This window comes from Paralichthys olivaceus, chromosome 4 (genome assembly GCF_024713975.1).
Source record: "Paralichthys olivaceus isolate ysfri-2021 chromosome 4, ASM2471397v2, whole genome shotgun sequence".
Taxonomy (NCBI): domain Eukaryota; kingdom Metazoa; phylum Chordata; class Actinopteri; order Pleuronectiformes; family Paralichthyidae; genus Paralichthys; species Paralichthys olivaceus.
Window position 1 is genome coordinate 15,515,640 of NC_091096.1, and position 25,599 is coordinate 15,541,238.

At 41.6% G+C, this 25,599-nt stretch overlaps 1 protein-coding gene and 1 long non-coding RNA gene across 3 annotated transcripts in view; both read right to left on the reverse strand.

Moving 5' to 3' along the window:
* Positions 1–6,667: 6,667 nt before the first annotated feature.
* LOC109633829 (uncharacterized) lies at positions 6,668–11,053 on the reverse strand. The gene is made up of 4 exons (XR_002203020.2): positions 10,948–11,053; positions 10,490–10,590; positions 8,513–8,571; positions 6,668–8,371 (listed from the first exon to the last, which is right to left on the reverse strand). It is a non-coding gene; the product is annotated as an uncharacterized lncRNA (long non-coding RNA).
* Positions 11,054–22,113: 11,060 nt separating this feature from the next.
* Positions 22,114–25,599, reverse strand: part of LOC109633887 (drebrin) — a 34,115-nt gene continuing 30,629 nt past the window's right edge. For both annotated transcript variants that reach the window (XM_069523904.1, XM_069523903.1), the window contains exons 12-16: positions 24,784–25,173; positions 24,517–24,615; positions 24,255–24,418; positions 23,310–23,361; positions 22,114–23,195 (exon numbers count right to left, since the gene is read on the reverse strand). In XM_069523904.1, coding sequence (XP_069380005.1) covers positions 23,059–23,195; positions 23,310–23,361; positions 24,255–24,418; positions 24,517–24,615; positions 24,784–25,173 — 842 coding nt within the window. In that variant the 3' untranslated portion in view covers positions 22,114–23,058. The remainder of the gene's footprint in view (positions 23,196–23,309; positions 23,362–24,254; positions 24,419–24,516; positions 24,616–24,783; positions 25,174–25,599) is intronic.

Sequence of the window (25,599 nt, forward strand, 5' to 3'; positions counted from 1 at the left end):
ATGCAAAAAATTCCACAATGCATCAAAGAAAAATGTTTATCCCTGTAAAGGAGCTGTCATGTTGTCCTGAGCGTTTTCTCCTGTTGCAGACACAATGAATCTGGTCGCCTCATAATGAGCCCTTATTATGGCATTGTGTTTATGTTGGGTGAAACAAATTGTTATTCCTGTGGGGAGGGCTAGGAGAAAATAAAATGCGTATGTAATTTTTGTACCACAGTATTGTCATCAGGACTTACTGTAAAAGCGAGCCGCCTCTGAAATGTGAGCACACACACACAAAAAAGTATGCAGTAGCAAAGCCACACAAAAAGGAGTTCTGGGGCCCATAAAGGCATGCTGATGGTGCAGCAGTTGTAAATAAAATGGAATGAACTGCTGCTTGCTTTTGTCTTGATTCACTTTGTCACATTGACTTTATGAGACATATGCCCAAAATGACAAATACATGTTGTGTTTTTTTTTCTTTGCTCTGACTGTGCATGGGTGCAAATGTGTGAAATGTGTATGCAAATGAGACATAGGAGATGTATTTATTATGCTTAAAATATTGAAAATCGTTTTGATGTCTCGGCTTTGAGCAGACATGTTGAAAAAGCCAACAAAAGGAGAAATTGTTGCTCTCTCCTTAATAGCACATGTCAGTGTCCCTATTAGATAAAATTCCAGCACACCAAATTGCTCAATCCAAAAGACTACCATATACTAACAATTCAATATGACCTTATACCAATGTGTTGATTCAGCAGGAAGGGCACAAGGACGGTGACAGCAAATGCTATCAACCTCAATTGACTCAAAAAGCTCACTACTTATATATTACTCACTACCTCTTAATAACAATGACTAATAACAGGATCCAGGGCACTTCACTGGGCCTGGATACATTCACTGTACAATTATTCATATCACAGAACAAGAGCAATGGACAGTATTGTTGGAAGAGAGTAGCTATAGGGCCAAGTAGCTAAATGCCACAAGCTGAGCGACTAAGTAGTAGCCTTGTATCCACGGCAACCTTTAAGTAGAAAAGTAATATCTGTATAATATGGCCCCATCTGATCTGGGGGAGAGGATGTCCATACTCTTCTTGATGAGAACATGGTTGAAAAGAAGTGTATGAGTGACTATTTATTAAAGAATTACACATCTATTAAAGTGTTTACGAAACACAAAATTACAAAATTGTGTTTGTGTGTATGGAAATACTCTGGAAAATTACAATAAATTGATCGTGAATTTTCATATGGCTTCTGACAAGTGTAGAGAGCCACTAAACTGGCTTTTTGTTTCCTGCATGCTTCTGGTTCCTCACCTCGGCACTGATTTCTTTATAACTTTCTTTATATCTTTATGCCTTTACATCAATGTTACTGATACTCAAAGAAATAGCTGCCATCACTGCATTAAGCAACCCTCATTTTCTCTGGACTTCCTTGACACCTGCAGGTATCCTATCATAAAGAAGAAATGGCGAAAACGTCAGTGTGGGGTTTCATCACATGGAACCCGAGATGGAGAAAAAGAATAAAATTGTATTATTTATCACAGGTTGGCAGGGTGAACTACCGAACACAATACATCCATTTGCATCACCCTAACAACTCTGTCCTCTGTCATCCCCAGCATTAAGAATTGAGCTCTATATATCAGCCTTTGCTAGGACACTGTCAAATCTCTGCATCCTCAATATTTTAACTTTTGTAGGAACTAAAGGGGTTTTCGTGTTTGGACATCTACAGCATAAATAGCTTAATTTTCCTTTTTAATTGCAAAAATAAAATTTGAAGGTCCAGTGTGTAAGATTTAGGTGAAAGGGATCTGTTGGCAGAAATTTAGTGTAGAATAATCCTCATGAATTGTAGTGTTCTTACCATAGAAAAGGCCCTTTATGTTTAAATACTTTATATTTACATAGAGGGGCTCCTCTCTACGGAGGCTGCCATGTTTTTTACATTAGTCCAGACAGAAAAAACTTAACACCTTTTGAGTTTTTATGACGACTGAAGTTCATCACAGGTTCTTTTTCAAGTTTGGAAGGGTGAGGTGAGGGGTGTGCAGCAACATGCAATTTAAACACTAGATATCACTAAATTCTACGCACTGTACCTGACACTGAATGATTATATTTGTCACTGCACTTGAATAACAGAAAGCACCTAATTAGTGAGGTGCGTGGGCAAAGCTTATGGCTGAACTTTCACTGCCCTTTTCACTGGTTCCAGTCAAATAAGTATCTATTTACACACAAAGGTGTGAGATGGTTTTTGTGTCCAGGAATTAATCATATTCATTTGAATCCAAGTCAGGTAGAAAGAAAATGTAATCTATAAAGCGTGATAATCCTCCTCAGGATATGTCAGGATATGACACTGGTGTAAGGCTGTGTATTTTGTCTACAATCACTGAGAAAATAAAAATGATTCTAAATAACACAAAAGGAATGACATATAAATCCAGATAAATATCAGGATATATAGGAAAATAGGAGAGAACATAGCAATGCAAAAACAGTGATGAGAAGTTCAAGGAGTGAATGCACGGTTGTATTCTTTGCACAAGTCACCTTTGTGGACTGATATTGCAAAGTGTAGCTATTGTACTGATGGCCTGAGGTAAAAGTGGGACACAGCCAGACTTAAATTAGCGGCACAGCAGTTGCATGCGTGCACATAACATTGAGGCTGGTTGCCTAGTCACAGCGGAACACGGGCGCTGCATCCCGGTCCCAGAGAGTGGACGGGAGATGCTGAGTCAGCCAAATCCCTCAGCTGCAGGCTGGAATTGGCCCCCAGGAGCACAATGTCTGACCCACATAACTAAATGCGAGGTATGAGCATACATTAAGTTTCATAGTACTTTACTTGTAGTTGAACTAACACTGCTAGTGACATTGTTTCCTGACTATACTGCTTTGATAAACTCAAAAATATTAAATCCAGTTGACAAACTGGATAAACAAAAGGATTTTAAAGTAGTGGCTGAATTACATATTTGAGAAGGTTGTCCTCATCGGCCCATGACCCTCTGAGGGCAATAAAAGCCAGGAATAATCGCCATTAAGTCTATTTTGTGAGGCAGCTTGCTGCTTAGTTAGTGAGATAGTAGTTTGTTCCCAAACCAGGTTTAAAATCCCACATTGGTCATATTCTGGTCAGTTGAAGGTACACAGAGGCACAAACACACACACCTCACAAAAGGCAGTCAGATGTGTGGTGGCCCGAGGCTTACAAGCCCATGGCAACAGACCGTGCAACCATTGCCTCCCATTAACCTCCTCCAAAGCGGGAGGAGAGTACTGCAAACAGACAAGAGCTGAAGACTTTTTATATTTAGAGGGTGCACTACTGTGGCTCTGCTAGCTATCTGTTCTGTCTTTGTTCCACCTTGAGAGGCAGTGCTCGCAGGCTGTCAGTAACCCGGCAACAGGTAGGGTACTCTTCACTTATTGTGTGCTTTTATCTCAGAATAAATAAATAAATAAGACATGTTTCTGAGTTAAACATTTCAGGTAAACCCACTGACTCCTCTGGCGAAAATGGGAATCTGGAAATTTAAACTAATTACAAAGTCAACCCAGAAGAAAAGGGAGAAGGAAAGAGGAAGAGAAAACTTGCTTCTACAATTGCTGCCTGTAATTTTCAATGCTGTGGCCTAGATAAGCACTTGAAGGAGTTGGTTTTCAGATATGTGGCATGTTCATGCTCCCTCAGCTCCACTGTTCTGGTTGAACACTATCCCTACATTATTAGAGACCAACATTTGTATGAGAGCATCTTTTTGTCTGTTCTTGATTGTTGCATGGCTATTTTGTCATGATGGTGCAACATTGGCAGATGTACAATAATTATCGTACTTTTATGATCACTTTGCTCTCTGTACGATGTGAACAATAATGCAGGAATTCCCTTTATGTATGATACTTTCATGATTTAATAACAATATTAGTATATATAATAATACATATAGTAATATATGGATAATTTATCTGTGTTTACGCAAGCTTTTTGTGATGATGAATATTAATATTTGTGTAATCTCTTCTCACGTTACCTCTTTCCAGCCAATCTTGCTTTGTCCAGAGGTGGAGGATGTAGAAGACAAAGAGGGATTCAGAGGTTGTGCCTCTGAATCTTTCTCACTAGCTAAGCTCAGTTTATATGCGTCAGCAATGTGGCTAGATTTGTAAGCAGTGTCAGAAACTCATTCATCCAAACATTTCCTATGTTTTACGAAAGTACACATTTGTTTTCTTACAAATGACTCACAAACAATTATTTTCCCCAAAATAAGATCATTTTAAGCCTGATTCTTCAACATTTCCCATCTGGCAGCGCTGTGGCTGCAGCCAGTATCATTCTGCTATTGGAGAAACATGTTTTGCCTTGTTTATAGTTATTTAAACCAATTACAACACTTTTGGGTGGCATGAATCTCACGATGCAAGGAAGATGCCCCTGCAAAATAGGTCAGCGGGAACCTGTTTTGGTGGAACTTTTGCGTGTGGGGAGATGAGCATGGTGAATTCCCCATATACGAAATCCCACAAAATGAAAATAAATTCAGCTTTTTTTGCTTGTTTGTGCACATGATATCCTATTTGTTTCTCGCACTATTTGTGTAATGTCCCTCTGTAGGACTTCTTCCTTCCTTCCAAATCAATAATTCAAGGTGTTGTTTGGGCAGCGAGTAAACACTAAACAGGATCCTGATCTATTCGCATGACATGACCTCCATTATGTTATCATGAGGACATGAAGGTCATTGATTGGTGGGGAAACATTAGCGAGTGTCAAGCTGCTTCATCTGCAGCTCCATTTAATAGGCTACATGGTTGTGAAGAGAGGTAAGGGGATCAACTTGCTTCCTACGGTTTCTAATCGATACAAGTCACTAATAACAAAACTCACTGACCACATAAAAATTGATCTAAAAGGTAATTATTACTAAGTAACTTGATCATGAATTAACAGACTGAACTTGTAGGGACACTCAACAGAACCAGACATTCTAAACATTTATGGTCTTTGGACTTAGACCATTGCATTTTTCACTCTGAAGAATAAAGGCTTGTGTGTTCTTTTCCATGCCAGCTTTGATCAGAGCCCTGGAGGAAATGGTCATCTGGACTCTGTAAAGGAAACTTTGTCTTAATTGTTAAAACTAACACTGTGCAACCTGCGCTGTGTTATCCCTGGGTTACAGTAGGCACAACGGCAGCTGGCTCTATTTTGTTGTCAAATACAGGAAGGCAGGGAGGAGAAAAACAGCATGAAATCGTATCAGTAGAGAGAGAGAGGACACTTGGTATTATTAATAGTAACAGACTCATGACAGTGAACAGAGAGGAGCCTGTGTGAGCCGCCTTTTATTTCAGCCACCCCTTCCATATACCCCACAACTCCCACTTCCCTCCACCCCAGCATCTTATGAAATATGTACAAGGCAAACAGAGGTGGGGTTGATGCGCAGACCTTCCTCCTCTATGACTAACCGCTACACGTCCAGTACCATTACTTATTTATAAGGCATGCCGTGTAAGTGCCAGAGTGGCCTCGCTTGCTTTCCTCCACGCCATAAGGGCACTTTCATAACACCCTGTTTACATTTCACCCACCAAGAGAGGAGTGATAACAAAAAAGGATCTCCAATTAGTTACAGTGTCCAGGGCATGGTGAGACACTGGCGGCTGTGACACTTCTGATAAATATTTGTAATGTCGTAGAGGTCATTGGTTTGCGCTGGGTATCATCCAAAGTTATTAGAGATGAATTGAATACTTTTCCAAACTATAAGGTATGTGTAGAATAAGTGGGAAAAAAATTCCTTGTTCTTAAAAAGCTTTTTTAAAGTGATTACACTGAAGGAAGGAAGTCCTAATATGTTGCCTATTTTATCATTTGCATTTATGAAATCACATTTTTTGTCTTCTTTTGTAATTATTTTTTTCTCTTTATACATTAAAGCTCATAGGTTTGTTTTACTGTTACCAGGATTCAATATTAGAGCCACTGTGCATGGTTTGATCATTTTTGCAACACCATTCATTTTAGTCCATTTGATGATTTCAAACAGACATATTGAAAGGAATTATGAATTTACAGTGGCAGGATTAGACTCTCTTGGTGCATGTGGATTGAATAATAATAATTAAAATAAATTCTGACAAAATTACAGAAAAATCAATGAATACAGCAAAGCCTCTTGCATGGTGAGAGTATAGTGCAGATTTTCAGCTTGGAAATTTGGCTTCTCGAGTAAAAAACAAAACGTACTCATTGCCGCTTGCATAGAAATAAGTGGGAGGACTCATTGTCAGTAAGTGAACAAAGCAGTATGACAAGCCAGTACCCATCCCCACTGTGTTTGTAACACAGTAAAGAATCAGATCAAATCTGGATTAAGAATAAAATGCCTGAAGCATTTTACATGCACCTTCCAACTGTATGGATTGCAAGATGCAACATTCTTAACAAGGAACTCAATCTGGTGTAACTGTATTCTACTGGATTGTATTATTTACTCTGTGTTTACTCAAACCATGTAGCTTTAGACACTGACTTTATACCAAAGCTAGAAACTGATTACTAGTGAACTGACAAGTAACACTGTCACCTTGAAATATAATATGATAAAAACCATACAGAAGAAAGCTGTTTAATGAATATACAGTTTGTTAAGAGAAAGTACAGGCTGCTCAAGAACTTATTTGTGATAAATGTACATGTTTAATGTCCCAGAGTACTCAGATTGCCTCTGTGAATCTGAAAGCTAAGCATCCTCCTTCCCTTATAGCAATATAGGTCATATTTTCCTCCAACTCTGCCTCTTGAGTGTCTTAGCATGAGCCCTGCCCCATCTCTGAATGCCACCAAACACAGAGCTGGCCATACCACTTGGGACACACAGACAGTCATTGACACACACATTCCGACAGAAGCAGTGCCAGGCAGACCTCAGACATGTTACCATTACCATACTGCACCACTGTCTGGGACCTCCATTGCCACTGTATCCCCAAACCACTATCCAGTGCCACGCCTCATAGATCCAGCCTCAGGCCAGGCCAGCCCTGCCCAGCTGTGTGTGATCCAGGCCAGACCTGGCTGACACAAGTCCACCCTCCATCTATGCCATCCACTCCATCCTTCTCTGCATCTCTCACACCCTAATCTCTCTCATCACTTGTCTCTGGATGGATAGGGGTTTGGGATTGACGGCAGGCCCTCCGCCCGCCGTCCTTGCCATCGCCATCTGCTTGGTGAGCTCAAGGAAAGTGAGAGGAAGCATGGCGTGTGTCTGCCAGGCAGCCAGCTATCCTTGCTGAGGGCCGTTGCGTCCAAAAACGCTGCGCCGTGCCGCAGAACCTTAACTCACTGTCACAGGGCCGTCCAATGTGATTGATCTGGTCCATTTAGTTGGAGCAGCCAAGTCTGGAGGAGGCCTGGTCCTCGAGTAGCCCCTCCAGCCTCTCTCTGCCCAATCTAGTCCTGACATCCCAACTAGCACAACACAAACACTAGAGCCCTGCCAGCTGGCCCACAAGCTTGACATGATCTCCCTGCTTATCAGTTAACATGCCACGGGGCTAAAATCAGGCTTGCATGGCCTGCAGTTCTTTTGACTGTCCTATTGAGGAGTAATTGTACTGAATTGAATCATAGTAAATGTTCAAATTGCGATATGCTTTTAGTACATGATAATGTCATCCTGTTGGAAAAACAGGATATTTTATTTATTAACCACAGGATAGCTGAGGTTAGGGGAGTTAAATGCAATCACTCTGCACTGGCAAATTAATGCTCAAAGAGAAGCTTTTTATCAGTGCTATTAAATTGAAGTGATTCAAAAAGCAGACATTGTGCATTTCATATTTCAGCAAATCCCCCAGAATATTCTCAATACATTTATTAGCACCAGATGAAATGGAGTTTGGAAGAAATTAAAGAGGTCATCAGTACAGGTTTGTGCAGTTTCATTTTACATCCCTAATATTATTTCCTGTTCAGCATATTTACGTATCCCTATCCCTTTTATTGGATGGCTGGTGCTCTGGCTTAGCTCATTCCAGGGAAGGCATTTCATTGGTGTTTAGTTACTATGAAAATGGGTTCCCTAGACAGAGAGGTCATGGCCACAGTCCTTCATCCAGTTGCTATTTGCGCTCTGTGTGTATTACATCACTTTGAAATCAGGCAAGTCCAAAGCACTAACTTGCTCCCTTTTAACAAGCCCAGTGTTAGTTTTTGGGATTTGCCCATCGCCTGCTTTTACACTTTTCCTTAAGACTCCAACCACATCATATGGAGTTATTTTTCTTTTGAGACATGCGACTGCAGCAGAGGCTTCGATCCCGAGCTGCTCCATTTCACTACATAAACAGAAAATGATTGTAGATTTACCCTTAAGTCAAGTACGGTTTCCTTGATATTGTTGATATAGATGTGACATTTAACTGAAACAGACATTGCTTTAATGCTTTAATTGTGATCAGCGAGGCAAAGATACTGACCTTTTAGTTTCAGGCCAGGATTCAGAAGAGAAAGGGACTCCATGTACTGCACATATACGCTGAGTGAGTTTAAGACATTCAGGGAGGTTGTTAGGAAAGTTGCATGTCCTCTCACTTTAATATTTAACAAGAGGAGAGCTTTTCCCTCTAAAACTTTTCACCATCCTTCTGGTCACTATGTTTTTTTTTTTTCTCCTTTTGCCAAGCCCCACACACACACCCGCTTCTGTATTACCTTTACAGCAAAAGACAATATTTTCCATCAGACACACAGTCAAAAAAAAAAAAAAACTCCAAAAGCAAATATACTTACTCATCACCCAAAAATAATACTATTCACAGTTTCTGCTTAAAATGCACACATAAAAATGTTTTGACATAATCCATATTTTTTTTTTCAGTAGAGCTGTTGGTGTATAGTGGGCCAGTAAATCAACCAGAATTTGAACTCACTATTGTGTGACGTCCTAAGCAAACTCCCTATCTAACTGAGGCAGTTGAAGCATTCGTCTGTGAGCTGTCCAAGGACCACCATGGGAACTTCACTAGAGGGGATGGCTGGAAACATTGTGGGAGTGCAGTGACAGTTGGGGGACTTTTCTCATGTGAAAAGGGCCTAGCCGCTCCATACAAAAACACGCCACTACAAACAAAAAGCATCCGTGACCCAATAATGAGGAACGCTGAGTTTGATCATTTATAATGGAAAAAAAAAAAAACCTAGCAGCAGACTCCCTCTTTTTAAATCATTTTTTTCACCTTCTACACATTTGTAATTGCAGCCAGGTTAATTAAAGAATCCTTTTCTTAATTCCCCCCAGAATATAATCATGACAGTTTAACGAGAAGCAAGGTAATATGATCTCATATTTTTGTTCATCGCTGCAAACCGTGTTGCAAAGTAGTTTTAAGCGTGTCTCCAATGGTGACATCTCATCATGGCACAGTATGAAATGGTCCTGAAGTTGAATGAGACTCAAACAAAAGCGTGAGGGAATTAGTATATGCGAGGCACATTTCCAGAAAGTGTTTATGTTCTTCTTAAAGCCTTTCTCTGGCAGAAGCGATTACATGAACGTCTCCTACTTATTTGTTTTCATCTGAACATTTGGCTGAGGGGTTTATCCATCTTGACAAGCACATAATATGGCTTTTGGTGCTGTGAGGGAGAAAAACGAGAGCGATCGGAGGAGAGAGAGGGGAGAAGACGTGAAAGTTAAAATAGAGGCTCTATGGTGGGGTTTTATCACTTTTCTTGCTGTTCCCTTCCTCTCTTTAACAACATGCTTAACTCCCCAAAGATGTGTTGAAAGATCACAATAATCCCCTCGAAATGACATTAGTCCTCACTCTGCTCTTTGAGTAGGTGGAATGTAGCGGAGCCAAATTACTGAAGACACTCTAGGGTGTTGGGAACGATGTGATAAACACATAAAGTTCCCAATGTAATTTGATTAAGTCTAAAAAGTATAAATATGGTCTCTGCTCAGCATTCCATGCTAAGCCAATTAAAAGCTCTACAGTAAATGAATTTTTGTCTATATGATAGTTTTACTTGACTTCCTCAGCAGTCAAAAGGTATAGTTGAAAATTCATGATGGTATAGCCTCTGCTTCACCACTAGATGTCACTAAATCCTACACATTAAGCCTTAAAGTAAGGTTTAAGTATTTAATGTATAATTTTAACCCTTTGATTTTATTGATCAGAATCCCTCAACTTCTGAAAATACAACATAGAAGAAAATGTCTTTTAAGAAAAATGGATATAACTATTTAGAAGGTTCTTTGTAAGACTTAATGCCAAGGGGCCAGGGCCAATGAAAATGAAATTTCCCAAGTACACATCTACAACACAAAGGTTTCTCAAAAGAAAAATACTGCTATCCTCTCTGAATAAAACCAGCCATAAACAGAAATAAGCCCCTGTTGCAGGCCTGTGTGCAGATCTGATGCCATGTAAGGATGTGTGTGGTACCTCAGAGCAGCCGATGATGTCTTCCATCAATGAGCAGCAGCTGGTTACTCCTCCATGACACGCAGTTCAATGGCAGTCTGTCCAAACGTGGTCCTTATGTCCTCAGATGACGAAGAGAGAGAGAACTTAACACCTTTTGATATTATTCATTCCTCCTCATTTTGCCTTGGGGGATTTGGTGTGAAGCACTTTAACCTTGTTTAGATAAGTGCTTTACAAAGTTATAGTTATTATCCCTGGTCACACAGTGAACTGTCGGGTGAGGCTCTGTACACCATTAGCATCAAGCTAGCAGAGATGCTAAACGACAGCTAATCAGCAGGCTAACAGCTCAATTAGTTGCGCTTTGCTCCCTAAACCCCGTCAGACAGTCAAAGCAAGGACTCAATAGCTGCATTAAGACTATTTACAAATGTGTCAGGACACTTTAGTGACAGAAATCCTCATATCTGGCTTACTGCGGTGGTTGTTAGCATTGGACGCACACAACTTCCCACAGGTGCGACACTCACGCACCGTCTGCTGGCTCCCTCTGTTAGCCCCGCCCCTAAACCAATCATGTTGCTGGAAACGGATGGTCTCTGTAAAGCGACCAATCAGATAAACGAAACACATGCAAGGTAGTCTGTCTCACGAGGGATGTTCTCTCAATCGAACTATAGAAAAAAAGTTACGTTCTTAAAGGGATAGTTCACCGAAAAATGAAAATTCACTCATTATCTATTCAAAACTATGCCGATGGAAGTTTGAGTGAAGAGTTTGAGTTTTAGGTGTAAACAGTGTTGCAGCCAACTTTATTAAAATTAAAGTGACTCGGGACTACTCTTCATGCGTAAATAAAACTACAGAATAAAAATAATAATAATAATAATAAAAACAAAATGCCTCTATACTGCTCCTGTGGTGTCATCCAAGCCCCGACATGACACAACCTGATCCGTCAGGCTCCAATCACATGACTCCCCTTCCGGAGGAAATCAACAAGTATTAGCCTTGGATATCAGTGTAGAATACAATGTGGATAATCAATTTTAAGTATTGCTAACCCTGTTGTCTTTGCTAACAGCTGTTGTGCAGTTAAATTCTGTATTGTACAATGATACAACGTCTCACATGCACAGGACACAATCTTATTCTCAAGCACTTCCTGCACGCCCAGTGTACATGAGTGGTCACGTGATATGGTCACGTGATATTCGTTTTCAGGCGTGTTAGTATGGATGGGGATTAATACTGATACAGAGCCAAAATGCTGGTGTGGACAGAGATCATTTTAGCTTGAAAATGCCATTCTCCAGCAAAAATGTTGTGCCCTAACAACCAAAACCACTGCAGTAAGACCTCAGGTCAGGAAACTTGTTATGCATTTGCTATGTAGGAAGGACAACAAAAGGGACATTTCTTAATATTGCCTGGTTGGATTGTCCTCTGACGCACTACCTCAATCACTTTGCCACTACTTGAAGCAAATTCTAAATAGAGCATTACAGACAGTGGACCTCTCCCTCCACCAACGGTGCATTTTGAACATTGTGGAAAAAGCACCAAAGTGCTTATTTCGATTCCATCAACCTGGGAGGCTGGACTGGAGTGCTCAGCTCCTAAAATTGCTGCCAAGACATGCCACTGACTTTTCTAACCAGCTTTTCACTTACAACAGTATAATACAGGAGTGAAGAGAGGGCACTTTTTTCTTCTTTCACTCTTTGTGGGGGTGTTTATGTCGAAAATATCGGACTCCCCTTTTATTTTTGACCAATTTATTATCTATCTATCTATCCATCTATCTATTTATCTATCCATCTAACTTTATTAATTTGTGGTATGCTGTATCCCCCTGGTGTATGCATATATCAGACAGTGTTTTTTTTGTTGCAGCCCATATAGTACTGCATGTGTGTGGCTGTCTGTATGTCGATCCACTTCCCCTGGTGTGTCTGAAGTGTTGGATAATTAGCTGCCTTATCAGCCTGGGACACGGGCAGCCTCCTCACCACTGACAGGTCATGGAGCCCAGGACCAGCGGGAGGTTGGAGACAAGGAGGAGGTGGGATGATAAGGCCACAGGAGGAGAGACAAGGAGGAGAGAGAGAAAGAGAGAGAAGGAGCCGGGTGGTGGAGGTGGTGGTGGTGGTGGTGGTGGTGGTGGTGGTGGGGGTTGTAGACAAGCAGACAAAAACATGAAGTAGAGAAATGGGATGAGGAACCAGACAGAGGAGGAGACAGAGAGATGGAGCAGTTTAAAAAAAATGAAAAAAGAAGCGGAGACAGTTAGGCCCCGCAAGGACAGAGCAGCTGCTCCAGCCTATCAGCTCTTCCACGAGACCTCGGCACTCATTAGCATAAATTCGAATGACAAATGTGGCCCGCTTTGGCAAAGACTAATTAATTCATAGAGAGGGGAAACTCACCAGAGTAAGAATTCAAATCATTCACTGCCACAGGCCTGAACAAGTGTTAAAAGGGAGCACGTTGAGGGACTATTGTGTTATGGAATTACTACAGTTGCCTTACATGTCCTGAAAAGGTTTCAGCTTTCATTCACAATTTGATTTGTTTAGGGGGGGTTTGAGTATAGGTTTTTTTCAGTATTCAGCTTGAGTTTTGAAAAGTTTGTGAAGGTGCTTTTTTCAATATTCCATATATACACTGTGTATGAGTGGGTGTGATTAGGTTGATTAGACTGATAGGTTGTGTTTGGTATATTTTCACACACACACACACACACACACACACACACACACACACACACACGCACACATACACATACTCAGGACTTCAACATTTAAAAGAAGGAACAATGGACTGGAAAAGATTGCTGCTCTCTAAAGTAATGGCAGCCTGCATTGAAAACACAGGGAAAGGATAAGTGCTCCCCCTTGTGTTCAGCACTCATACTCCTGCCTCTGAAACCTGTCTCATTCTGGTTTCATGAACTATGATCATATCTGTGGAACAGCACTCTCGCTCATATTAAAATGATATTGCATTCTGTCACTATGGATACCTGCACAATGTTTTGCACATCACATTCGACCTCTTCCTCTTAGTCTCAGCACCGCAAGCATTACCTCATTTTATCCTCCGTTTGATTGTCTGACATCGAGGTACCGTCTGCCAGTGAAAACGTCTGTCTCCTCAACTTTTGTTAACAAGACGATCATTCCCTGGGATTCTGTGCAAACTGAATCAATCCAACATGTTGGCATGTGACACCGAGTGGTGTGGGGGGCCTAAATGATCCATTTAAATGAGATTATAGATTGAGTATCTGCTTCATGCCGCAGCTTGTGTTAGCCCTCAATCCTCTTTGTTTTCCACTTTACAGGAGGCCTGACTGGTCAGAACATCTGGCCCTCATCAAGTCCAGGTGTTCCTGCTACAGTGAGAGTGTGTATGTGCTTGTGTTTCAGTCAGTGTGTGTGTGTTGCAGAGTGCCTTCTCTGTCTTTCACCTTCTCTCGCTCGATGTCTGTTTCACTCTCCACCTCCTTATGTCTCCTGTCTTCTCTTTCCTTTCACTCCCTGATCCAAAGCACACCATGCTTGGCCAGGTGCAACCGTTTTTCTCACCAAATCCCCCGCTAAAGACCCCACAATGGTTGCCCAAGAACGCTCCCTGCTAAACCAGGCTCTTCCTGCTCCGTAATTACATCAAAACAGAACATGTTGAGCAGTGTGAGGACTATTTATACATCCACTTCGAGAGCCAGTTTTCAGTGTCTCTGCTTCCAAGGAACATCCTTCTGCATGACTACTGTGCGTGCGTGGGTGTTTGTGTATGTGTGAGAGTCAGGGCGAGTGCTGGAGGAGTAAATGGGTGGCGGTTGCCGGATGTAGTGTGATTCTCCAGGTGGCTCACAAGGGCCCCCGTTGCCGCTGCCCCATTACCAATCACGAAGCGACACCTGTGAAACACATTATATCTTGACCAAAACACTGAAAGTGGGTGGTGCTCTCTTTGTGTGACAGTGGCGGACAGCTAAAGCGATTTTAAAGCAGTGCTATAACCAACTGTTGGTTCAAAAGGGATCATTCATGCAAAGCCACAACTATTACAGGCCTACTATTCATATCTTTGCATGAGGCCATCATAATTTCCATACTAGCCCTGTATATAATATGACTGCTCTCTGGTTTAAACTACAGAATGGTCTTTGTTGGACAGATCTCATAATCATGTGATGTTTCAGGCTTTAATGGGCTATTACACTGTGGGACCAGTCATTTATTTATCTAATACCATCGCTGCCATGGCAATGGCACCTCATTCATTCTAGCATGGTGTTATTTAGGATTTCTTCACTTTATTTGACCAAATCTCCACATGTGCAGAGGAAAATTACTTGGACCTTGTGTTGAGAAAGGAAGACACACATGAAGTTTGAAAACTAAGGGACCTTTTTTCTTTTTCATGTCTAATTGTGTATGTGAATAATAATTGAAATATTACACTTTCAAATGGATGAACATGGTAAAATAACAACCACTTTAAGAGCTTTACACAACACCTATAGACAAAGATTTTCTGTTTGCAGGACTATTCTATCACACATCTTTACAAACACACATCATGGGCAAATGGGGTTCAGTGTCTTTCTAAATAGTGGAGAACCCACTCTACCTCCTGAGCCACATCTGCCCACAGCTGCATAAAAATAAGGATGTCTCATTCGAACACAGTAGAGATGCAGGAGACACAGAGAGAAGTGATCAAGGGGCAGGATTTATAGTTTTATAGGCGTGGGTTTTTATAATAAAGACATACACAGTTAAAGCTCTGCAAAAAAACACACCCGGAGGAAAATATGGACCTAAACATGTTTTCACAATTAATGTATGTACATTACATCTGCAGAACAAATCTCTATGAGTAGCACGCAGTTAATTTAGAAGTACATCCATCAATTATTATGTCAAAACATAGGACAAGTGGTATGTTATCAAACTGAATGTGCCACTTGACTGTTTTGGTCCAATCGCAAATAAGTTATCACACTTGCGGTAAAGTTCAAGTTGAATAACAATCCTTAAATCGCACCCCCCTGAGGCCCAGTCACATCAGCAGTGTTGAAGCGTTTGAGGTCTAAAGTCATGAAGTTATGATCAAAATCATGGCTCAAAAATCAAATCTCAGCCAAACCATTGATTTAACTTGTTTTTAACAGGGACGGGGAAAACAGCGAAGATTAACATCCACTTCCCTGAAGGAAGCTCTCTGATAGTCTTAAAATAACAAAATTTGTACTTTAGACTCGAAGGTATGGCTGTTGCTATACCTTGCAATCCCCTGCTGCCGCTCATACGGAGCAGGGAGTGGGAGTGGAGTAATCTCGGGAGGAGGAAATGGTTTCATGGCTGAGCTGACTGTTTGAATTAGTGTATCTGAAATGGGCATCGTCTGCTAGCACTCTGACATGGTGTTGCTCGCGCCTTTGGCATGAATCCATCCCTTCAGACTGACACACGCGCACACACTCCCATATTCACACACACAGACACATGCTCACACAGTGACACACACACGTCGTGCATTTAGCTTGCCTTGCTTCGACCTCCCTGCTGTGTCTGACACAGCACCCATGATCCTTTGCCTCACAGGCGGTGAGCTGTCAGGGCATGAGGATGTTGACATGTGATGCTGCGAGACAGGATCAAATGTGTCATCATCTCCTCGAACAAAGAAACAAAGAGGTGAGAAACTAATTTTTTGAAGCATAAGCATTATGTGAGCAAATTTATTTATCTATCTATTTAAATTGTTTCACGTTTCAGCTTTGATGAGGTTTTGTTTTGAAACTAACATCTGTTAAATCATGGCTTATTTGGTGTGTCCATCTTTGTGAACATTACATTACATGTGGCTCTGACTCAAGACAGACTATATTAGGGGAAAAGGGTTTGGAGTATTATCCAGGTGAAATAAATACAAACTATACAGCAGATGCATCACTACATAGAAGTTAAGCTCAGTTATTGTCTAACCTGAGCTGGCTGAGGTGTTAAAATTAGACTGGGGCAAACACATGTAAGTCCTCAACTAAATTTTCATACTCTCCTGTGTCTGACAAGGTGTCGTCAGGTATGGCGCTCAGTATGCCCCCACACACACACACACACACATATAAAGCTCTCCAGGTCTCACTAGCTCAGTCCAATCTGTCCTGTGCTGTCCAGGCCTCTGCTGTGCAAGTAGACCACACATCCACACATCAGCCCTTTATTGTTCCTTCCACTGTGGTAATGGAAACAGAGTCAATGTGGCACAGAGAAGGAGGAAGTGGTGGCCAAGGGATGTGGGTCCATGGGCCTTGCACAGCCCCTCCATGGTTGGCATCTCGTTATACACACACACTTGCACGTATATTACTGCACAGAAACTTTCGTCTTTCTCTCGCTCTCAGGATTTGACACACACTCACACACACACACATACAGTTAGGCGAGCCGCACTGTAGTGAAAACACACACCGCCCCTGCATCTCCTCAAATGGTAGGAAATCCTGGACATGTCAAGCACATTTAGAAAAATACTTGAGGTTTTGGAGAAATTGGGATCACCTCATCTTGGAGTAACGTGATGCCGGTTATATTAAAAAATGAGAGGGTGCCCATATGGAAGCCATCGCCGACCTCGTGCATGCACGTACAAATCAAAGCAACTTCAGGCCGGCTGGTAATGAGTGTGGCCGTGACGTTTTAATGTTGTTATCCTACTGTGTGGCTTAGGTAACGGCTGTATAGGAAGGGAGGTTTCATCCACACACACATGGGGGTCTGGGTGGTATTGTTACAGCCTAAACACATTTTTTATGGTCTTTTTAGCTTTTGAATTATAGTATCAGCTCAACACATAGCAGGTAGGGTTTAGTGGTTGGTTAGCAAGCGAGATTTATTTACTTTAAATGTCTTGCAGAAGCCAGACTGACACAGTAAGACAGCAAACACCAGTGATTCATCTGAAAGCAGAATATAATATAATAGAATGGAAGGCCTAAAACCAGAGCAGAGCAATAAAATAGCTGAGGTTTTTGTGTGAGTGTGTGTTTGGGGGGGGGGTGTCCAACAAATGCTCCTGTGTGGCTTTCACGTTCTCTAATTGATCTTTGTGCGAACAAAGAGATGTTAGATGCTGTGGTAATAATTGTGTGAGTGCTTCCCCTGGTTGCTGCTACTTTGTGTGTCTGTAGCAAATAAAGTGTGTGCATGCCCATGTTGTTTATTTGTGTGTGTGCGTGTGCTCCTGCACTATCAGTCTTGGTCAGGTCCCTGCCCGGGTGTGTGAAGGTTTGTCTCCCTGTGTTGTTGCAGCCTGTGTAATCATGGTATTAATTATTAGCTGTTTGCTCTCCATCATCCCCCTCCCCTGGGGCGGGCACCATGCCTGGGCTGCCAGGGGCTGGCAATGGGTGTCTCATCCACTATAAATCTGCATGGTTAACATCACAATCGCTGGAACAGCAAGCACCGAGTTGTTATACACGTCTCATCGCAGGGTGGGAAACTGAAATTTGCAGTTTTTAATTTGCTTTAAAACATTATCCCTGCCTATGGTACTGCTGTTTGTGTGTTTTATTTTCAGCAACATAAAAATCATGCCATGTTTTTTGTGTTTCAAAACTCCGCTTATTGCTTGAAATCATGAAGTTCAGCCAAGAAATAAACAATGTGTCCCCATGGGCTTAGCCTAAATGGTGTGAGAAAAGATGTCTCACATTATCCTGCTTGGTGTCCTCAGGCCAAGCTGTGAATTAGTCTCAAGTCTATCTGATCTCATATGTGTCCTTTTCACGCACTGCCACCGGCATATCCCCGGTACACACACACACACACACATGCAGATTTAGGTACATTTTTCTCCCTCAAATGGCACCATTGGCATCACTCCTTCAGAGATACTTGTTAAATGAATCGTCTGAAAGAAAGTCACAGCATCTGGCAGTGATTGTGGTGCCACAGGCAGAGTGTGTGTGTGTGTGTGTGTGTGTGTGTGTGTGTGTGTGTGTGTGTGTGTGTGTGTGTGTGTGTGTGTGTGTGTGTGTGTGTGAGAAACAGAGTGGGTGCGTGGGTGTGCATGTGTGTGTGTGTTTGCATGTGTGAGTCACAAGGAGACAGGGGCTTCACCCCTGATGGTCTTTAGGGTAAGAGACAGCTCACCCCACTGTTGACCTCCAAGATTTTACCTGCATTAATGTGTTGACTCCTGAAAACGTTTTAGTCATCACTTTGAGCTCGTGATTTGCTTTGACAATATTTTTTTATTCTTGGTGCAATTTTCACTGTTGCTGTTTATTAAATAAATATGAAAATGTGCACAATCAAAAGCAATGCAGAGCGTTTAAAGTAATTTACTGGATTGAAAGTAATTTAGAAAATCTTAAGATTAAACCATATTATCCATCATTTATTTTGGCCAATTTTGCTTTAGACGAATCTCAGCGGCTACCACAGCCTTTGTCAGGTTTCCCACTTCTTTCAAATTCAATGATAGACATAAAGACCAGAGAAGATCATTTTAGCAAAACACATCTAATGGCAATGGAAACATAAACGATCTGTGCGAGCAAAAATCCAATAAACCTAAATCAGAGCGAGATATATTTCTTCTGGAACAACCGCAGGGTAAATAAAAATCACATGTTTTTCAGAGAAACAACAGCATTTCATTGTCCAGAATAACAGCTTGAAGATGAGGTAAGAGAGTTGGACGCGCCTGTTGCTATATTCATAGCATGAATTTTTTTTCTATTTCATCTTTAGAATCAGGAAAATAAAGCATTTGTACACAGTCTGTTGCATTAATTAATAACTACCAATGATCCCCTGTGATTTCCAGACACTTTGAAGATTCCTTCACAATGGACTGAGAGACTTAACCATTTACAAACTGAGGGGGGAAAACAATCTCTGTGATTGGATCACAATGCCACATGTTGGCTGATCGCAAGTGCAGGAATTGTATCGTAAAAGCAAAAACCGCCCCTTGGGAATCATGTCAGGAAAAATCCCAGGGAGGAAATGCTGCCAACTTGTCTTCACCAATGAGATTTTTTTTTTTTTTTTAAATCCATTTTTACTTCTTTTTTTTGCTTGAAGACAGAGAGATGTTCTAATCCTCTGTTCATTGTTGGGGTTGTGTGGGACTGGCCGAGGGAAATAGCTTTTTGATGGCGATGGAGGGGAAAGGGAGCTTTGCCAAAGAGGGCTTCAGAAGTTAATGGGCCGGTTTCTATGCTGACAGTAAAATCTTGGCTGGAGCCATCAGGAGCTTGCGCGGCGTTATCTACTTCAGCGGTTTTGAAGATTATCTTTAAAGGGAAAACAGAAAATGACAGTGTCAAGAACAAGAGAGACGTCTAAAAGCAAAGGTTTAATCAAGACTTAGACTAGATGGAATTATCGCAGCACTAAAGCTGATTTATGTTGGGGAAACATAATAGTTTTCTTCGCCTTGAGATCATCTCAGAAGCAGAAAAGCATCAGTGGTAGATTCACAACACCAAGGCTATAGCAATGGAGGTTCTGTTGCTGGTGGGTGATGTTTGATCCGCTGGTTGAAATGTTGCCTGTGGTATCTGTTGCCCCTGCGGAACAAAGAGCCAAAAAGAAAATGAGACCCATTTTCTACGTGAGTGTTCCCCTGCGCTACAGGTGCTTACAAAAACTGATCTTTATTTCAGCAAGGGAGATGAAAAACACATTATAGTATTTTCAGACTACCACTGGATTCTTCAGCGCTGCCAAACCTTTACGAAAGCAGAGTACTATGGGTAGAGAATGTAAGTTTCATGGCACTTAGGAATGGGAGAATTCCAACGGCGCAGTCTTCTGGCAGTAGAATTGGTAAGGTGTGGTGAGACATGGTGACCCTGTCCTTCATGTTTCCTCCTGCAGAACAATGAGCCAAAAAGAAATAGTCCCATTCACTCTCACTTGCACACAGGTGCCTGCAGCTACAGTGCAGTGAAGATGGAAGACTGAGCACGGAGTTACTGCTGCGGTAAGATTTTCGTGTCCTGTAAACTGACACCTCTCCCAAACACATAATTAATCACAAAAACTTGCAGCAAACTATTAGTTAGACACTGACAGGCAGGGGGTTGAGGAGCAGCAAGGAGGAGGTTGGGTCTAAGAATAGTGCATGTCTGCGGTTGTGTGTAAATGCATGTGTGTTTTATGTGTGTATCCATGCCCATGCATTAGTGTGTGCCTGTGCTTATCCTCCCCTTCCAAGTATCTTGGGGTGGGGGGGGTGGGTTACCAGGATCTGCTTCAGAGCAGAGACCCCAGCCAATGAGCCACAAACCATCAGCAGCCAGGTCAGATTAGGTTTCTGTCGCTTGGCCTTTGTGCTGATAATACGACAATGAGTGGCACTTCCCTACTGCCACTTCACCTCGGCTGTACCGCACTTGTCAGAGCTCGGCCAGTCAGATAGGCTCTGTCAGTTAAATAAGAGATAACGGAAAAGTCAGGATAGGTGGGAGTCGGGTGACGGTGGGTGGCAGCTTTCTCTGTTAGTTTAGCACCCCAGTCGAAGGGTTTTTGTTTCTGATGAGGGTCACAGAAGGGAGGAACTGCCTAAAGACAAAAGGGGAAGGGTAGGGAAGGTTGATTGGCATATTAGCCTGTGTCTCCCCCATCACTCTGTTTAATCTGAAGAGACAAGAAGTCTCTTGAGTTGTGGGGATGACCCTGGGAGTGGGGGATATGGAAACGCCGGAGAAGGGGGCGACGCAACTGTCCAGACCAATTTTCTTTCACATTCTCTGTCGCTGTTTATCTTCCTTACACACACACATATACAATTCTCTAGTCTACTCAGTCAATGTTTTGAATGTTTAAGTTTTCCCCTTCTTCCCTTCTTGGAACTCAAATTAACATTTTTTTATATCTCTCAATCTTGCTCATTTGAGGTTTTCATGCTCGTCTCCTTCCCCTTCCCCAATTAGACCTTCATAAGAGGCTCATCACCTTTTCACACATATCACTGATGATTAGCCTTGTGGGAGAACCTTGACAGAATAGTCTCCTGGATAGATTTAGTCAAGTCTGTCAACAGGCATCAGTTCAAGCAGGATGAGACCCCGTGTCAAACATTAACCTCTCTATTTCAGAACAGAGGCGCATCTGCCAAATACTGTTATTGAGCTGGCACCGCAAGAGCATAACCTTTCCCCCACCCCACCCCCGTAAATATTAAAGGTGTATGGTTAAGAAATATTAATGTCATATTCAATCAATCATTACCACTCTAAGGGGAAAATCCTGTTTGAGGTGTAGCAGCATTAGCAATTTTTAGCTTTGGAAATGTCTGGATATCCCGCTTCTAAAACATGTGCCACAATGAGCCTCCTCTCTGCCTGTCAAAATATTTTGCCTTTTGTCCTGAGGAATCTGTGCGTTTCCGTGAGCTCTGCCTCCTCAAGGCTCACGCTGACGCACGGGAAAAGGCAATGTCTCCACCTATAGGTACAAACACAGCACTGCAGTTCACCCCCCCACCCCTTCAATGCATCTATGCATACGTTCAGCAAAATAGGGAAAACACATTATTGAACCGAGTTTACTCATGAAGTTCGATTATTAATATAATCCATCAATAAAACAAACATTTGAAAGCAGTTGAGTTTGTAAAAGCTATATTTTTGTAAGTTTGGAGTAAATACAAAGACCATACATACAACAAGCACACAACATACAAACATACAAGCCAAGTATAGAAAAAGATAGATCTTTTTATACATTATTATATACACTGCAGAGTATTAAGACGTGACAGAAAATTAAAACTGGAGGATTGTGTTTCATATCATCTGCCTATCACACAACGTTTTAATCTCTTAGGATGTAGGAGAAATTAGGACAATCATGAAACATATAGAAGGAAATTATCATATGAATAAAATACAGCCCATTCAAAGAGTGACAGAGAATTACAAGTGTCAGTACAGTGCCTTATGTTTCCTTTGCTTGTTTTATGTTTTATGCTGCCGCTCTGGTCTGGGTAATTACAATGTGCTGGGAGACTGTCAGTGACAAATACAGAGAAAATAACTCAGGAAATACAGGAAGATGATTACAACACGATGTCTGATACATGAATCTTGATTATACAGTATACCAGTCAAGAGCAGTACATTATTTTTCTTTCAGCAACATAACACACAAAGCAAACAGTGAGCAGAATGGAACGCTTGTTATACGTGTGGATCAAAACGAGAACTACATTTAAAAAAAAAAGTGTTTCTTACAGGAAAAGCAAGTTTGTGATCATTTGTCATCACGATCTGATCCCTCCCACCAACATTCCAACTGTATCTCAAAGGAAATAAGTTATTTTGGTCCAGGAAAAAAAAGTCTTTGCTAGTTTATCCAAGTAAATGAGGCTGGGTAATTTCTGCATACTTGTGAGAATATTTTGTTTTTGTTCTCAAAACCCATCAGAAGTGAGAGTTCCTCTTTATGCGAGGACAAAGTTTAAGTTGGAGGACTAAGGTAAAAACATGCATGAACGTAAGGGGAGATGGTGTCCCTGAGTGTGTGTGTGATGGTGTGTCTCTTGTCGGTCTATATGGTCTCCACATAATTGGCAGGGAACAGTCCTTGACGGCCGTCTTTGCTCCACCCCCTCCACCAGGCTTTGTCAACCGTCTCCACGTCCCTGATGATGTCACCGGGTTCAAAGGAGATCTCAGACTCGTCCTCTGTGGGAACGACAAGATAACATGGTGAAGACCCGCTAATCACAGTGTAATTACTGTAAGTGGAGGCACTTTATGTGCACATGCGCACCGATTATCCCCTAAATGGCAGCCTACCTGCTTGGTAGTCGTACAGAGCGCGGACGCACAGTTGTCGCTCGGTTAGAACCTGTGGAAAATGGATTCAGAGAAGCTGTCACCAAATACTCATCTTGTTAAACCAAAATTCACATGGTGGAAAGAACAAAAACAAAATCCTTGTCACAGGAACTTGTTAAAAACTACAGTAACCATCTGATTTAGAAAATTACAGAGCATTTTTTTAAACATGTTTGTGACCAAGATCTACATCTTATGGGGCTGAGCGGCAGAAACGGGCAAGAGAAGTCACAGAATTGACAGATTGACACTGTTTGATTTTGGTCTTGTGTGATTTATTGACAAAAACAAAAACTTCAGAACTTGAATGTCACTCAGTCGAGCGCATACCTCCGCCAAGCCCCAACAGTCCCCTTAATCTCACTGGATCCGTATCTGCATTTTTATTTGAATCTGCAGCAAAGTGCACACACTCATAAATATCAGTCCCCTAAATATGTCAACAAAAACTGCACACCCGACCTCGCAATTTTAAAGAAAGTGAAAAAAATAATTCCCGGATAAGCCCCCTGATCCGGATCTGCAGTAAAATTTAATGGGTTCTTCCTTGTGTCATGCCCCACCCCTCCACAACATGTCAATAAAAACAAACTAACTAACAGACGACAGAGACATTACCTCCTTGGAGTAAACAGTAGCTCTGCTCTCAAATATTCCTAAGACTAGGTCATAAATAAAATATGTCATTTCCTATAGAATGTATTTTACTGTAGTTTTTTAAATATACATCAAATTGTTTTGAATGTGATTATATTAATGAAACACATTTTTGTTTGATGAACTGTGGACTTTGACTACAGTTTTTAATTCACATATTCTAATTAGGAACATAAAAGTTTAAGGGACTGTTAAGATTTGTGGAAGACACTGTACAACAACAACACTTGTCTGTAGATACACTACCTCTTCTCCATTTTCTGAGATCTCCTGCTCCTTCTCCTCGATGACACCATCCTCCTCCTCCTCTTCCTCCTCCTCCTCCTCCTCCTCTGCCGTGCCATGAAGATCGTAGCACACCGCCAGCTCCGGTGAGCTGAGCTCTGTGTCAGACAGACTCAGAGATCGCTCTGAGGTGTGAGAGGCATTCATCAGCCACCACACAAACCAATATACATGGAAGAATGTCTGAATGTATCACAATATTTTTACTGAATTGTTGCCAAACCTATGCCGTTGTGTTCCTGCGCGTTCTCTCCATTTGTGATCCCGTTGGTCGACAGGATGACACTCTCGTGTTTGATTCCCTGACAAACTGGCTCGGCATCTTAAAAAATGAATGTGACTTGTTTACAACTGTGTACACATTTATTTTCATTGACATGTCATTTAAAATGTAAAGATGAATATTGCTATTAATTGTGACTGTGTGACAACACTTCTAATTAAATGTTAATTTAGTCTAGGTGACAGGGTATAAGAAAAAGAGGCCGACCTGTCACTTTCTCCGAAAGCTGGGCAGGGGCCTGACTGTCCTCTGATTGGCCAATCTCCTCTTCATCAGTCTTTGCCTCATCTTCCTCCTGCATCACCTCCACGGACTCCTCCTGCGATGCAGACTCAGCTTCATGCTCCAAACTCTCCTCTTCTTCTCCTTTGTTCTCTTCCTCCTGCTTCTCCTTCCCATCCTCTTCTTCCTGTTCCTGTTCCTGCTCTTCTACCTCAGTCTGGACTGGCTCTGTGATAACGGCACAAGGCTGTGGTCGAGTTTCAACCTCGTCATCTTCCACATCATCTTCCTCGTCCGCCTCCACCAGTACAGCTTGTACCTTGTAGCCAGTGTCTGAGACCAGCTCAGTGTGCACAGGAGAGGCTGTGTTGAGGTCTATCGATTAGAAAATTACATCATTATTAAAACAAAAAAGAAACATTTACACTTTGTAAGCTTACGTGTTGAAAAAGTGAATATGAACTTTGTGTGTGTCTGAGGCAGAAAAGGCTGAACTGTCTGGGTGCACATTTGAGTTAAGCTTGGCATGACTAAGAGTATGTGTGGTTACTTTAGGAATATTTAATTGTGACTGGAATATAAAAATAATCTGTCATTTCTGTATAATAAGCCTCTGATTCATAAGTCTTGGCTACTTTACACAGGCTGGACTATGTGGAGTAGTTTTTGGCCAAAGCATCTAAGTCATTTTAGCCTGTAATAAAAATTTTAACCACCATTATTTTATGTCAAATGATTAATGTCCTTGGCAAACAAATGAGAAATAAGCAGAGTAATAGACTCCTCTTCTCACCGACTCAT